At 31.1% G+C, this 15,025-nt stretch overlaps 2 protein-coding genes across 2 annotated transcripts in view; one reads left to right on the forward strand and one right to left on the reverse strand.

Annotated features, from left to right (window-relative positions):
* Positions 1-2,412: 2,412 nt before the first annotated feature.
* Scamp (secretory carrier membrane protein) lies at positions 2,413-7,581 on the reverse strand. Its single transcript, XM_090113035.1, has 7 exons — positions 7,385-7,581; positions 7,209-7,310; positions 6,703-6,834; positions 4,530-4,734; positions 3,267-3,525; positions 2,882-2,999; positions 2,413-2,571 (listed from the first exon to the last, which is right to left on the reverse strand). The coding sequence occupies exons 1-7, from the start codon at positions 7,439-7,441 to the stop codon at positions 2,419-2,421; spliced, it is 1,026 nt and encodes a 341-aa protein (XP_089969161.1). The 5' UTR covers positions 7,442-7,581; the 3' UTR covers positions 2,413-2,418.
* Positions 7,582-8,006: 425 nt separating this feature from the next.
* The window catches only part of LOC149900274 (furin-like protease 2), a 208,452-nt gene continuing 201,433 nt past the window's right edge, over positions 8,007-15,025 (forward strand). Inside the window, exon 1 of the mRNA XM_090113041.1 lies at positions 8,007-8,273. The gene's annotated coding sequence lies outside the window, so the exon portion shown is untranslated. The remainder of the gene's footprint in view (positions 8,274-15,025) is intronic.

Consider the following 15,025-nt stretch of genomic DNA (forward strand, 5'->3'; position numbering starts at 1 on the left):
TTTTTCGAAACCGTCAGTCATATGACTAGACTAACAATATATCGTTAAATACCATTATTAGATTGTGTATTTAAGTCTTGTGCATAACTAATAGAAACACACGGCAAGATTACACACATACAAATTAAGTAACGGTTCGAACACACGACACATTCTACATTGAAATTTTAAAAATTGATATACATTAACACGAAATCTTAATAAAGGGACATTAAGCGATATATACACTAGCCCAATATGGAATGTCTACATGAATTTTGAAGTGATAAACTAAATTCGTGAACAAATGAAATACATTTAAACTTTATATAATCATTTTTATAATCCAGAAATGCAGCGAAGATATTTGGATTTCTTATATATTTAAAGCGTTCATAAGCTCATGTATTTTTTAAATAAATCTAGCAATAACTAAATATGAGAAGGATATTTCAGTTGATGCGCAAATAAGTAATAAATAACTATACATAATGCATAAAATATTGATTTGTCAATTAAATTTGGATGTGTTAAGTTTATACCTAGTTCAATGTAGTTTTTAAGGCTATTTATTTAAAGAATAAAGGAGTCTATAGTTATCGTCGTAAAGAAAAATTTACAATATTATATTCAAGTTAATAAACCCCTACAATATTCTTACAAATGGTGGTCCAATTAGAAAGTCCAATAATAAAGGGAGTCATGTTAGAGATTTAAATTTTAAAGTCAAAGGGGATCAAAATATTTCAGACTTCTGAGATCATCAAAGTCAGAGAACATTTTTTTTGCAGATTTTTGGATTTTTTTATTATTGAATCCTTAACGAAATCATTTCCAAATACATACATTTATAGCTGCAAGTATAAAAAAAGAATCAAATGACAATCAGTACACCAAACATTAAAACAGCATCTTCGAAGGTTCAATTTTAATAATAATATTTAATTATCTAATGAGCAATGTCTAATACATTTTATTAAAAAAAGTAGGAATAGTTCACAAAAAAAAAAAATGATAGAATAATTGGGTTATTTTAATAGTTTTAATAGTCTTTTATTTATTTTAGATGATAGTTGAATTTCATTACATTTTCATCTTCATGTTTGGTGACTGTTTTAGTTAATTCAATCAATAAAAATTAATGTCGATTATCAAGGGTTAGTAGAATATGTTAAAATGACACAGCCATACACATTTTGGCCGTAGTATAATATCATTATTTACATTTGATCTTATTCGATATTGATAAGAAAAAACATCGCAAATGGGAAAAATGTGTTAAATTTTCCGAATAATACATATTTACGGGAAACATTTATGCAACATGAAAATATTTATATTTATTTTGGATAAATAATGGAATATGTTCCAATAATACTTCAAATAACATTTTAATATAACAAAGTGCTTCAACAAAATCTCTTAAATACAATAATAACAAGCATTTTGTCATACATATTGCATATTAAAACTAACAATATTTAATTTAAAACTGATAGGATCTTAAATGATAGTTTGACCGAGTGCACACCTGAAATCATTGCAGATATTAATACGTATTTTAAGTATTGTCTTTCCAATCTACTATAAATAAGTATAACTAATATATAAGTGTATTTCCAGAAAAAAAATCGTGCTATTTTTTAATTGTTATCTTACATATACATTTATTATTTTAAATCTGTAAAATAAATGAAAGCGTCTTTAGAAATTTTAATTAAGTACCTTACTTTTTTGAAACATTTAATAAAATTAAATGTTTCAAAAAAGTAACATGTAAAAGATAAAGTGACCTTTATAATTTACACTGGCCTAATAAACTATTAGTAAACGTGCACTCAGAATAAATAAACCTCAATAATATAATGCTCGAATATATTATAATTTAATATTGATTTACACGTAGTTATGTACTTATCCGCTGGGCACATAAATGCTTATCGATGATTGCTGTTTTTTCATCTGAAAGAGACAGAATTAATCATATAAATAAACCAGTAATTTTGTTATAAGAGTTATAAAAGTGTTAATATAAGAGTTATAATTTTGTTAACACATATGCAATTGATATTCTCCAGTAAATTTAATAGTTATCACATATAATATACGCCTGCACGAACAATGACTTATTGCGTGCGTGCATTTTTGATACCCTTACACAGTATAGAAACCTATCCTATCGACCAATATTAGAACGGTTTCCTCGTCTACCGACCTGCACACACATGCACGCACGACATATGTGCGCGCATACGTACGCACACACACACACACACGCACAGTATCACGCACCGACCAATCACACACACACACACACGGTCTGCACGTGCGGGTTGCTACGGATCTCACACACACACGGTCTGCACGTGCGGGTTGCTGCGGATCTCACACACACACACGGTCTGCACGTGCGGGTTGCTATCTCACACACACTCACCGCTAGTAGCGGTTGTTGGATATCTGCGCGTTGACTGCGGCGGCGGCGGCGTTGCTGGCGGCGGTCTGCACGTGCGGGTTGCGCAGGATCTCCGTAGTGAACTCCGCCTGCGCCTTCGCCATCGACGCGCCCGTGGACCGGTAGATGCGGTGCACCTGCAATGTGATATTAGAGTGACAAATGTTGTTTAATTTGAGCACGCTTCAGCACTAATTCGGGTAGCTAGCTAGCATGGAGGGAAGTATCGCACCCCTACAAAAAATCGGCGTAAAATATACGAATGTTATAGTTTCATGCGTTGAGTGATGGCGGGTAATACTTGTGTGAATAAAAAATTAACAGTATACTGAAAAAAATATTTGTATAATTCTACAGTAGGCTGGTTACATAATTGTATGTAACCATATATATTATTGACAGAAAAACACAAATTAAAACGTATATTGACAAAATCTCTATTTTTACCTTAGTAATGAGCAGAATATCAGCTACGACGCAGGTGATGAAGCCAATGGTGACCAATAACGTCACAATACCAACTCCCACGTTCGTGCTGAACGCGTCGATGCTTGTGATCAAACCGCTGAAAAACAATGTGAATTATGATAAGCTTAAAATCATTTTTTGAAACAATACATTTTATATAATTAGCTTAAGTGTGGTAATCATGATAATATTTATTTGTGTAATGATTAGTAATTCAGGCCCCAGAACCACAGACACAATAGAAAATCTATTGTGTCTGGGACCGATCGGGCCACTTGGGGCTCAATGGGTTAAAATAAAACTAAAAGTATTAACTAAAGTGAAATAAATAAACGAGCAGTGATAAAAATAAATTTTAACTCACCAAGAGCCACCACCGCTGAATCCAATCGACTGCACCAAAGTAATCAATATTTGGAACAGGAATATAAAGAAGAACACCATAAAGTTGAACGACGAGTCACTTCTAAACGCCTTGTATATCGGTCGGTACCAGCAGACAAAACTGAACGGTGTCAGTAATATAAAGTATAGAATGGATAGGCCGAATACTGTTGGGCCCATTCCGGAGAATAGTAAGGCCATTCCACCGACTATGTTCAGTGCCAGGACCAGGGAGTGGACTGGAATAGATAATTCTTTTATTAGTTTTATTTTATAATAAGGTGTCTATTACAAATAAAAAATGTGTGCGTGTACTAGTGTACACACGTAAGAAGTGAAACTACTTTATGACCTTATTTTTCAAAAAATAATTTACTATATGCAACTTTACAGAAATACGTCGAATCACGCGTGGTAGGGATAAGAAAAAATGGCCCGTAACGGAAAAATGTCACGCGTAACGAAAAAATGTTACACTAAATTTTTTTCCAACCCCGATAAAGAAGTTTCACTTCAATAACAACACTGTAATGATAAAATATGTAGGAATTTAGAACTTCCTTCGATGAATTGGGAATCTCGGTTGAAAGTAGTGTCATATTGATGAAGTTTACCAAGTGCTGTTATTATTTCACTTTCATTTTACGCCATGTAGTTAGTAGTTAAGAAATAAACAAGGAACTTGTTTCGAAAAAAGGTTTCATATTATTTATTAATAAGTAAATAACATTAAATATCTATATGCTTTTTATCTTTTGCATCACTGAAAAAAAACATAACTTGAAACAATCATATTTTGATAAAACACAATCATTTAATTTGAACATTATTGAGTGACTATTAAAATATTGGTTAACAATATATCTTGCAACATAATTAATGAATCAACATAATTGCCATTAACACAAAAAACACATTAACATAATTCACTATCAAGTGGTGTCAAAGTGGACTAGTTTCCTGAGAATTTAATATCTTTATATGAATAATTGAATATGTAAATATATCTACTACTATATTCCATGTGTAATGATTACATGTTTTTGAATTTTTCTTTAATCACATATGTATTTTTTATTAATATAAAGAATAATGTCATGTTTCTCTTAACAAGTTTTTCTACCACTTATAGCCAAAGAAATAAAATTCCAACCGTCAACTATATCATAGTACTAATTATAGCTATCAATTATAACTCATTAGAGTAAATAGAGCAATTAATATAAAATAATTAATTACTTACACATCCACAAATGATACAAATGCCGTACAATCCTCTGAAACTCGAGCGGTATGTCCACATTGATGTCCTGGTAGAAGCACGGTTGTACAGGACAGAAGGCAGGCAGCGGTGGCCAGTTGTTCCTGCGGCCAGCGGACCCGGCACGCAACTCGGCCTCCCGCCGCGCTAGCTCTTCGGCTTTTCGCTCCAATTCCTCTTGCCGTCTCTGTAGTTCGTGCTCAGTGAGTGCCATTATAAAATTGATATTTATTTACTTATACAAATATGAAAGAGAAAATACGATAAATGGATTAACATGATTGATTGTAACATTTGCGCCGCGAAAGCTCTCTAATAAAAAAAAGACGGGTTGCACTCCGGGAGTGCCGGCAGAAGCGAAAACTTGATTATTAACGTTGAGCATGTTTGATATCCATCCGTCTTACGCTTTTTCGATCAGGTCACGTGTCCTGACGCGAGTTTAAGATTTTATACCCATTACAGAAGAAGTGCTCAACGCCGCTAAAGAAGTTTTCACTTCAAAAATATAATTTTTTTTTTGTGTGACTTTTGCTAGGAAAAGATATATACATATACATATAACAATTTGTGATATTACAATAATTGATTAGCCACTACATAAATATAGCAAAAATAAGAAATGTAAAGAGGTCAAAACTACTGTGAAGCAACTATGAAATGATTTGTTAAAGGAAGCTGTTAATAAAGGGACTCCTACACAATGGTAATCTTACAATTTAAGTGAACTTTCAAGATGTAAAAATTTAATATTGTCTACTATTTTACCAAAGCAGACAAATCTTTGTCAAGTTAATGTCTTATAGAAAAAAATTTATTCATCTAATAAATGTATTATTGATTATGTGAAATTATTTATATCTTAACTAGTGTCACTGTGTTCTATAATCTCTTATTAATGAACCGCAGTTAATAAAAAGGCAGGTAATGAGAACTAAAAAAAAACCATAACATATAAAATAACTGCTTAGTAATAAACTTGTTTGTTATCTTGTAGTTGATGTAATGATTTAAATTATTATGAGTTCAGATTTCTGGTAATTAATATTGTAACTATTGAATAATTACTGTTTCCTTCATTAACATTCCTAATTAATAGTAAGTATGAGCATTATAGTAATATAAGTAAAATAGATAATAAAACTCTTATCTAACAGAAAACACATACATATATCATTATATTTACAAACAAAAACATTAATTCAGAACTATGATAATAAAAAGATAAGATTAAATGGACATGTGACTCATAATAAAGTGCAATATTACCTTTAACTCCTTGTGTGGTGTAAAAAAATAAAATATACTATTAGAAGCATGCTCTGTGCTTTAGTTTGCATATAAGGCCGCGTTTCCATCTGCAAGAAAACTTCCGCAAGAAATGTCCGACAGCAGCTTGCAAGTCTAAACCATATACTGTGCCATATAGCAAGTGCTGGTTTAGACTTGCAAGCTGCTGTCCGACATTTCTTGCGGAAGTTTTCTTGAGGATGGACACTCGGCTTAAGGGTTTAGGGTTGCCAACTGTATATTTATATTCTATAGTAAAGTGTAATCACTTAGCAGTTTTAATAAATATACTGTGAAAGTAATAATAGTAGTAGTAATTCAATGCTTATTATTATAAATGTGAAAGTTTGTGAAGATCAATGGTTGCATGTTAGTAATTCTTCAAATAAAAAAATATTAAAACATCATATAAGTTGATTGCAGCATTATTATGATAAAAAACAAGTGTAAGTTTGCATTAAGAAAGATAGCGAATAACTAATTTCACCATTTGAAAACATATTGGCAACTTTAGTACATTTAGATTTTAATAAAATTTATTATTATTTTACATTACTTTTATTTAGTAACAAGTGTGAAGTGCTCCACTACTAAAAATAAATCTTTCGTGATGAGCAAGTAACAAGGGCAATAATCATAAATATAATTTGTTCAAACAGATATCTGATTGTGTAATTGCACATGAAGAAATTGTAAAAATTCTAAATTACCTATATATTATATATAATATTTATTTTATATTTTTAAGTTGAATATTGTTGAGTGGTATCTTAGATTATTACATGTTTTATGTGACAACATTGTTGTTTAAATTCTACCGAATTAATATATCAGATTGATAATGAGGCTAAGGAGGGAAAAGTACCTGAAAATCGGCAGTTGTGAAGTTTGATGGTGGAGCCTGAGGTTGCTGTGAGGGACTCGGTCGTGTATATTGTCCGCTAGCCGGAGGAGACACTGCTTGCATGATCGCCGGCTGTGTTGGCTGTTGCGGAGGCTACAATAGTAAATTCGTATCATGGTATTTTTTTTGTAAGGATATTATTCTAAGTTGTTTTTATTGATTTTTTATAATTGAATTAATTTCATCAGACAAAGGAAATAGATTTCTACTTATCTTATCAATTTTTATATAAAACAACAATATGATACAATGCGATTGAAAGAATCGCCTTCATATTCATATTTTTGATATCAATATTTATTATGTCATCAATTCATAATGCTCTGATCTGTGAATATTACTTTCATGTAAACAACTTTCACGTCTCGTATATTACACGTCAATGAACATTAGATTCTTATTAACTGAGACTGATTAGATCGGCACATCAACCCACGAATTCAATAAAAAACTTGAATTCCATTTACCGTAGCTTGATTTGCATTTTGAGTGCCGTCAAATGGATTATAGTCGTCAAGACCCTGTGTCACAGTATTCGTATTCCTCGCTACTTGCTGCACTGCAGGGTCCTGAAATAAATGAATGTGCAAAGTATGAATATCATGATATCAATTTCACTATTTCTTCGACTGAGATTACTCACGGCAAAGGGGTTGTCTATGGCTGGATCACTAAACGGATTGTCTTCAAATTTAGACATTGTGTTTAATTATTGAGCGCCACCTTATGTTTATTTTTCACTACGCAACACAAAAAGTTTGTCTTATTATATTTTTAGAATTAAATATGATAAATACACTCAACCCATACAGTCGCTTGACAGATTTGTGATGGTGACGAATTGACATTTAAGTGTTGCTGCTATGAAAATTAAATTGTAGCTACCAAGGTAAGTAATTAAAAGAATAATTTTCTTGAAAAAACTAATTCTAACTGTATTTCCCGATGCAAGTATTTGATTTAGAATCTCATGTATTATTTTACTGAAACTCAAGTTAGCATAATAACTTCTGAGAAAAAGTAGACTGTACGTACACTACAGAATTATTTCAAAAAATAATTTTAAAAATTTAACTGAACTTATCATTATTTTTGAATAACACTGATAGATATCAGCTGTAATAGAAAACAAACAAGGTTTACTTTTATTTACGGGAAATATGAGTTTTGTTCAAATACAAATCGGAGCAAAATATTTAGCGTAATAATTTGGTTTTAATGTTGGTACATGAAAGCGAAAGTGTTTTCGTGATCATGGTTGGCAGACTCAGTTGTCAGTTTAATCGACGGTGCTGTCAAAGTAGGCAGCTGTTTACGTTTTGTATCGTTATTTTGCGATCGTTTTGCTATATTTTATTGTTTTTAAATTAACTATTTTAATAAACAGTTTTGATAGTGAGATATAATTGTGATAATCCAAGATTTTTAAACCATGTCAGATGTCAAGAGGTGAAATAATTCTGTGTTTTGTGTTTTAACGTGTGAGTGACAGATATTATATTGTTTGGGATTTGGCGTGATAAACATAAACGGTGAGTAGATATTTCATGATTCGTTTGATGGTATATTATAAAATATTTCAGCTTACTCATTAATCATTAAGCAAAATATAAAAGTTTCTAACGAGAGGTTTTTTTTTCAACTTTTTATGATAACATTTTTTGCTGATAAGAACTAGGATGTTTGCAAGTTCCGCTGACTTGATTGCATATTTGCAACGTTGAGTTAACGATTTAGGACTTGCGTAATGTTAAAGTAACTGGCGCTAAGGTATTCGTAACGTTCCGTGGCGAGTTTTGGTTGCGCGCGCGCAGGAACAATCTGAGGCCGTATCTTTACTAGGCGAAAGTTGTTTGCTCTTGATATTCAGGAAGTAACAGTACCGGAATTATTTAATAACCATATAAAATTTCTATTATTTAACAACATTACATTATTATTACTCTTGAACCATATCAAATCAATTTCTATGGATAATGGACATGGACATAAAAATAATTTTAATATTTTGTGTAATTCTTTTATTTATTTTAAATGCTTTGTAGAAATATAAATTTGAAAAGACCGCCGGATTTTGATAATTTTATTTATAGCTCAAATAACTGTGACGAGTAATTATTTTATATAGAAAAGGTTTTCCTCATTTGGCTTGAAGTGTAAATCTTCCATACATTGATTAAATTGTGCATAATATATTTTGTTTCAATATTAGTTAGGATTCTTAATTTTTTTTTTTTAATTTTATATTGTGTTTTATAGCATAATGATTTATGACTTATGATCATAAAGATTTCAATCGGATTAAATGTTAATAATTTATTGATTTTATAAAATACCTTGTTGCTGAAAATTTGAAACGTCCGCTCTGAATGGACGAGGCCTATGATATTTTTTTACAGGAATGACACCCACTATAGTGCCTTTAGGAGGCATTTTTACAAACCTCTACATAATATTAAGTAATATTGAAACCAATGGCAGTATTCATATGAATTAAATAATTAAAATATCCAAGTTTTGTAATAGTTATGTGTTTTCTAATGACAGATATAGGGTAGGTTTTCTAATTTATGAAAGTATGTTATATATATATTTGCAATTCTAATAACTTGAACGTCACAAAAAAGTTTGTTTAAAACAATAAAATGTTTATAATTGCAAGGAAACAACATACAATTTAAATGTGCGAACGAAAGTGCTTATAGAAAGTGAAAGTAGGATTTCTTTTTCGTCTTTATGTAACTTTTGTCTGAAGTGTAATGAAAAAGGCAATGTGGTCTTCTAACCTGTTTGTCAATTTGTGCATATATTAACATAATTGTGATTCAAGTTAGTAGGTCAAGCTATTTATGTTATTTTAAATATCTTTCTTACAAGTGGATAAAGGTATCCACATGTGGCAAATATATTGTTGAAAAATATTTATGGAAAATATATTAAAAACTAGATGTTATTTTTGGATATTTAAAACAGTTAATAAATAATCATTATTTAAATTAAAATGATCAGTAAAATGTTAAGCAAATAAATATTTATAATATATATGTATAATAATACAAAATAATATTTTTTTATTATAATATAAAAATGAATCGCAAAATGTGTTGGTAAGCGCATAACTCGAGAACGGTTGAACCGATTTCGATAATTCTTTTTTTATTATATTCCTTGAAGTATGAGGATGGTTCTTATGTAGAGAAAACGTAAATATTATATACCACGCGCGAAGCCGGGGCAGACTGCTAGTTTATAATAAAATGATTGTACACTGTGTTTTGAAACAAATAAACGATTTTTATTTATTTATTTATTTTTTATTTGAATAAATTATATGAAATGGCACCCACGCCTTCTATTTATTTGCATCTCTGTTATTAAAATTATCTCCGTCACATTATAAACTTTTTAATTATGAACAAGTTTTCATTTCCTCACTTTTTATATTAATTAAGCTCAAGAATCAATAAAAATAAATGGTTTTAACACATAGAAGGTATAAAATACATTGAAGAATAATAACTTGTTAGCAGGAAATTGATTGGAACTTGTTAAACTTGTTTAGTAAGATCTTATTATACAAACCGCTATACAGTGTTAGAACATTTGAATGGTAACAGAAAGATGTTTTAGCAAACACTTTCACTATTACAGTGGAATTTATTAGACCTTAACGTGAATTCAATGCTATTTATTACAGACTCTGAAAATTGGATTTTTAACTGGTGTTTTATTCATTGTATCATGATCAATATTAACTATGTTGACATTTATTTTGCAAATTGGGACAGTTACAAAACAGTTTAAATATTCATCATTTAAATTCATAACGATTTATGAGTCTCATATTTGCAAAAGAAAATGGCATCATCAAAAGCTATTTAAAAATTTGTCATAATATGGTGAAACCCGTAAGCTATTGACTTTTTATACAAGTTTGATGGTGTGTTTTTATGTTGTTATACATAAATTTAAACATGTTAATTGATCAAAAATTCCAACATCAGTAGAAATACACTATGACTGACATAAGCTATATTTTTAAGTTTCAACCCGGGAAGAGTGGCTAGTGTAAAATAAATATTGTATTACTATGATTTAGTTTCATTGAGTCTGGAATTTACAAATCAAACATCATTCAAATAAGCAAAACAACCGCTTATCAATTGTGTGATAATATAACATCTAATGACTGGCAATTGTATGGATTGTTTTGTTAATCGTAATGTTTAAATTATATGATGTAACCACTACCTATATGAGGTGTGACTTGTGAATTTAAGAAAAATAAGGATTGCATTGCAATGAATGGTTGTAAAAACACATCAAACTTTCTGAGATATTCCTGAAAACTTTATAGTATATAAGTATAACCTACAATGTTTTCGAAAAATTTCATTAATAGTTACTGAAATAGCTTGTGAAGAAATAAACCTCAAGAGCGAAGTTTTGCAATGTATTCTTTAGAGTGCTTAATGTTACGTAGTTTCGGAGTTTTCCTGAAGGCGAACTGCTACTCAGTACGGACTCTACGATCAATTTTTCGAGTCGGTAAATCTCTGCTTTGGCAAAAGTTTTTACCGAGGTCATTTCCACGTCACTCAAGCGTGATTGGCGCAGAAATGCGTTATGTACTTATGTGTTCTGTATAATCTGTATTACATAAAGAACCTCGAACTTTCCACGTGACTGCACCCCGATACCGCAAAGTTTGTCGACAAACGGCCCGGAGGCGTCATCGTGACTGCGTTGAATACTGAATGCTGCTGGAATCACATATCTCATCGTGTTTAATGAACGAGAACAGATTAAGGGTCTTAAACGATTGATTCTAAAAGCTAATGGTCCAATATGTTATCACGGTTGCGCAATTTATATGTTGTACCAATGTTCATATGTACACCTATACAGTTTCAAAGAAATTCCATACACTTGGTTTCTTGAATGTCCGTCATTTGTAATAGTGCAGAGTATTTAGTTTAAGTGAATTTGGGTTTTCACAGTTAACCCGTGACCAATGAACTTGACCAATTTTCATAATTAAGCCCGACCGGCTTTGGTTCAGTTTCTACATGAGTCGTTTTATTGACCATGACCCGGCAGAGAGTCACTTTAAACCATAATGATTATTTAACTCGCTATTAGCCTTGCGTTGGCTGAACATTTTAGTAAAATATTACCTGAAAATAATTTCAGTGCTAACCGCTAAGTAATTGCCGCTTTTAATTTACCTTTTTTGATATAAAATTCATAAAACGAGGAAATATTAAATATTTATATCTACTGCTAAGCGGGTACGATAATTTAAAGGCATATTTCCGCCCAAATTACAAATCTAATAATGAACTATAATAATTAAATACCAACACAAAGAAAGCGCATTTTAATTTTGATTGAGACCTTCTAAACTGTCTTATCATTTATTAAAATTAAAAGGCGGATATAGGTTTAGTGATAAAACTGTAAGTGAATGGACAACCTTCATTCGTTTGGACAATAGCACGACCTAATGAAAATACCTATTACCTACCTATCAAGGTTCATGTTTTACAATCTTTAACATTGTAATCTTTAGACCCAATTTCACCAATATTTTCTAAATCAGACATTTATTAATCGAGCTTCAAATTAAACATGTATTTTAACATCGTTGTCAACTCTACAGGTCCCAAGAAGGAAATCTAACAGCCGATTATCAAATCGACCATTAACTGAGCGACTCACGAATCATTCATTCGTATTTTAAACCGCCCGAAACAAAATGTCATAGTTGACAATGCCATAGTTTCGCACGTTGGGGCTATTTGTTCTAGTTGTATAATAACTGTCATGTTTGGTAATTCGGCTAAATTGAAATGTTCTAACACAGTATACAATTTAATAATCATGTAGAAACTTTTACGTTTGCTGGTTTATATGTCAAACGATTTGGTCGTTACCATGGTTACAAATGTTTGATGTTATTTGGAGATTGTTTTGTTGTGTTTTTTCTTGTGTTATTTTAATTTTATTTTGAGTTAAATAAATACAATAATGTTGAAGAAAAATCGCGGTTCAATTTCACTTGGTCGAAGGTAAACTGGATCTGGTTGAAATTACGAAAAAAAATTCGGAGTCCGAAGGAAAGTGCGAGAGATCTCATACTAGAAGAGCAATTAAAACAAGAAAAATAAAGACAAAGCAGCAAGATACATTTAAAGTAAATTAATAGTAAATTCTTGTTTGTAATAACCTAGTATCTACTTGTTATAACCTATTTATTGAATGATGTTGATAGGTACAATCTAAGGGTACAATAAAAATGTTTTATAAAAACACAAGTTTTATTTATTTAGGTAACATGAAAAATTACATATTTCTATAACAATGTCACATTTAAATTAAATTAGGATCATCATCATCGTCAGCCCATATACTTTCTCACTGCTGGGACATGGGATTGGTAGTGCTAACTTAAACTTAAACACGGTAAGGGATCAGGTCATTATCCACCACGCTATGTCGGTTTCCTCACAATGTTTTTCACCACTGAGCCATCACTGCACTGCACTACAATAAGCAGTTGGTCTGTAGGTGAAACTGATAGATTCCTAAAACAGAATTTAAAGTTAAGATAAGTACATTTCATAATCATGAGGAGGCCTGAGCCTTACCTGAGTAGTGGTGAAGTTTACATTTTAAGTACCTATATTGGTATTCAATACTAGATTTGACATGACTCACAGGATTATTATGGTTTAATTGAAAATAATACAGTATGTAGGAAGGAACCTTTTATGCACATAAATATAAATATTACCTCACGAGATAGTTTTACTTACAGATCCGACGGTTATTCGAGTTTATCTTCAATTAATTGCAATACTTCCAAAACCGATTGTTTTGATAAACGAAATCTTGTACTAAAATCAACATCATCATATTCTTCGAAACAATGACGACGTCTTTATAAATTCTGGGCCGTCGCGGTCGCACTATATAATCCAAATTATACAAATCATCCAACACATCTTCATTTACAAAAATAAAATAGTATGCAGAGTCCATCTTGACAGCAAGAAAACTTCAAATCATTTTTTCTAATCGCTTGTTAAAAATTTAAAGAGCCTCTATGCCACGGGTTAAATATAATGCCGTGTTAAGGAAACTAATCCTCGATTAGGTCATGGTGGGACACTCCCTTACATTGATGTCCCGTTAAAAGAGTTAACAGCGTGTTAAACTAACTAACAGAGCTTGATGAAACTGGGCCTTAGTATTGCCTATAAAATGTTCGTTAAAATATTGGCAAAATAATTATGAAATTTAGATATTTACTTAAGCTCATACCTATATTAACGAGTATTAGGTATGTACTGTTATGAAAAGTTAATTTTCACTCAGAGTAGGTACATATTATTACGTAAGTATCAATTTATGTGATAGGTACCTGTAGGTACTATTAATTTTGAAATTTAGTTATTACTTTCACAGAATCGATACTATTGCAAACATTTACAAAATGTTAAATAACTTATGTACCTACCCAAGTTGGAATATACATTGCAGACACATTGATAGTATCATGAATAGCACATAACTAGTTACACAGTACATAAAACTTGGTCAAAAAATAAAAACTTGATAATGTTTATCCGACGAAATCACTGTCTTGCGTTTAGAGGTCGTTTTATGAGAAACGATTAAATAATTATGTCGTCATAATATTTCGTTTATTGCCGCGGACACGACTGTCCCGGCCATAATTACCGGCAGTTTTCATGCCGGTCCGATTTACGGGTCTCTGACGTCACGGTTCGCGAGATTCGCCATAAAAGTTATTGGGAACGAGCCCTTTTGTCAGACGATAAGACGATAAATAAAATTGGAGGATTCGTTCTGGAGATAGGTCGCAGTTTTCTTTTATTGTGATTAGGTTATAATTATTGACAAGCTTTTTATGGATCGTTTTGTGGGTTCATGTTTTGTTGTATTTATTATTATAGCGATTTTAGTTGCGATAGAGGATATGTTTAGTGATGGTTATTGCGTCACGTCCGTTTTCGTAATGGAAATGTATAACAATATTCAATGTATGTACCTATCGAAATGAGGTACATACGTATAGGTAATACATGCAAGTCCATTAAATTTTATTAAGTTAACATTGTAATCGTATTAGTTATGCATGACGCACTGTAGAACTAGATGATTCCTATTCGATAGTAATTCTAATGTTTGGATTGCAATCTTCAATTGAAACAAACCCAATATTGAAAAATACATAACTAGTACCTAGGCAAATAGT

Source organism: Colias eurytheme, chromosome 19 (assembly GCF_061535395.1).
Source record: "Colias eurytheme isolate Ceu_HAF_F1 chromosome 19, ilColEury1 Martin Lab GWU primary, whole genome shotgun sequence".
Taxonomy (NCBI): domain Eukaryota; kingdom Metazoa; phylum Arthropoda; class Insecta; order Lepidoptera; family Pieridae; genus Colias; species Colias eurytheme.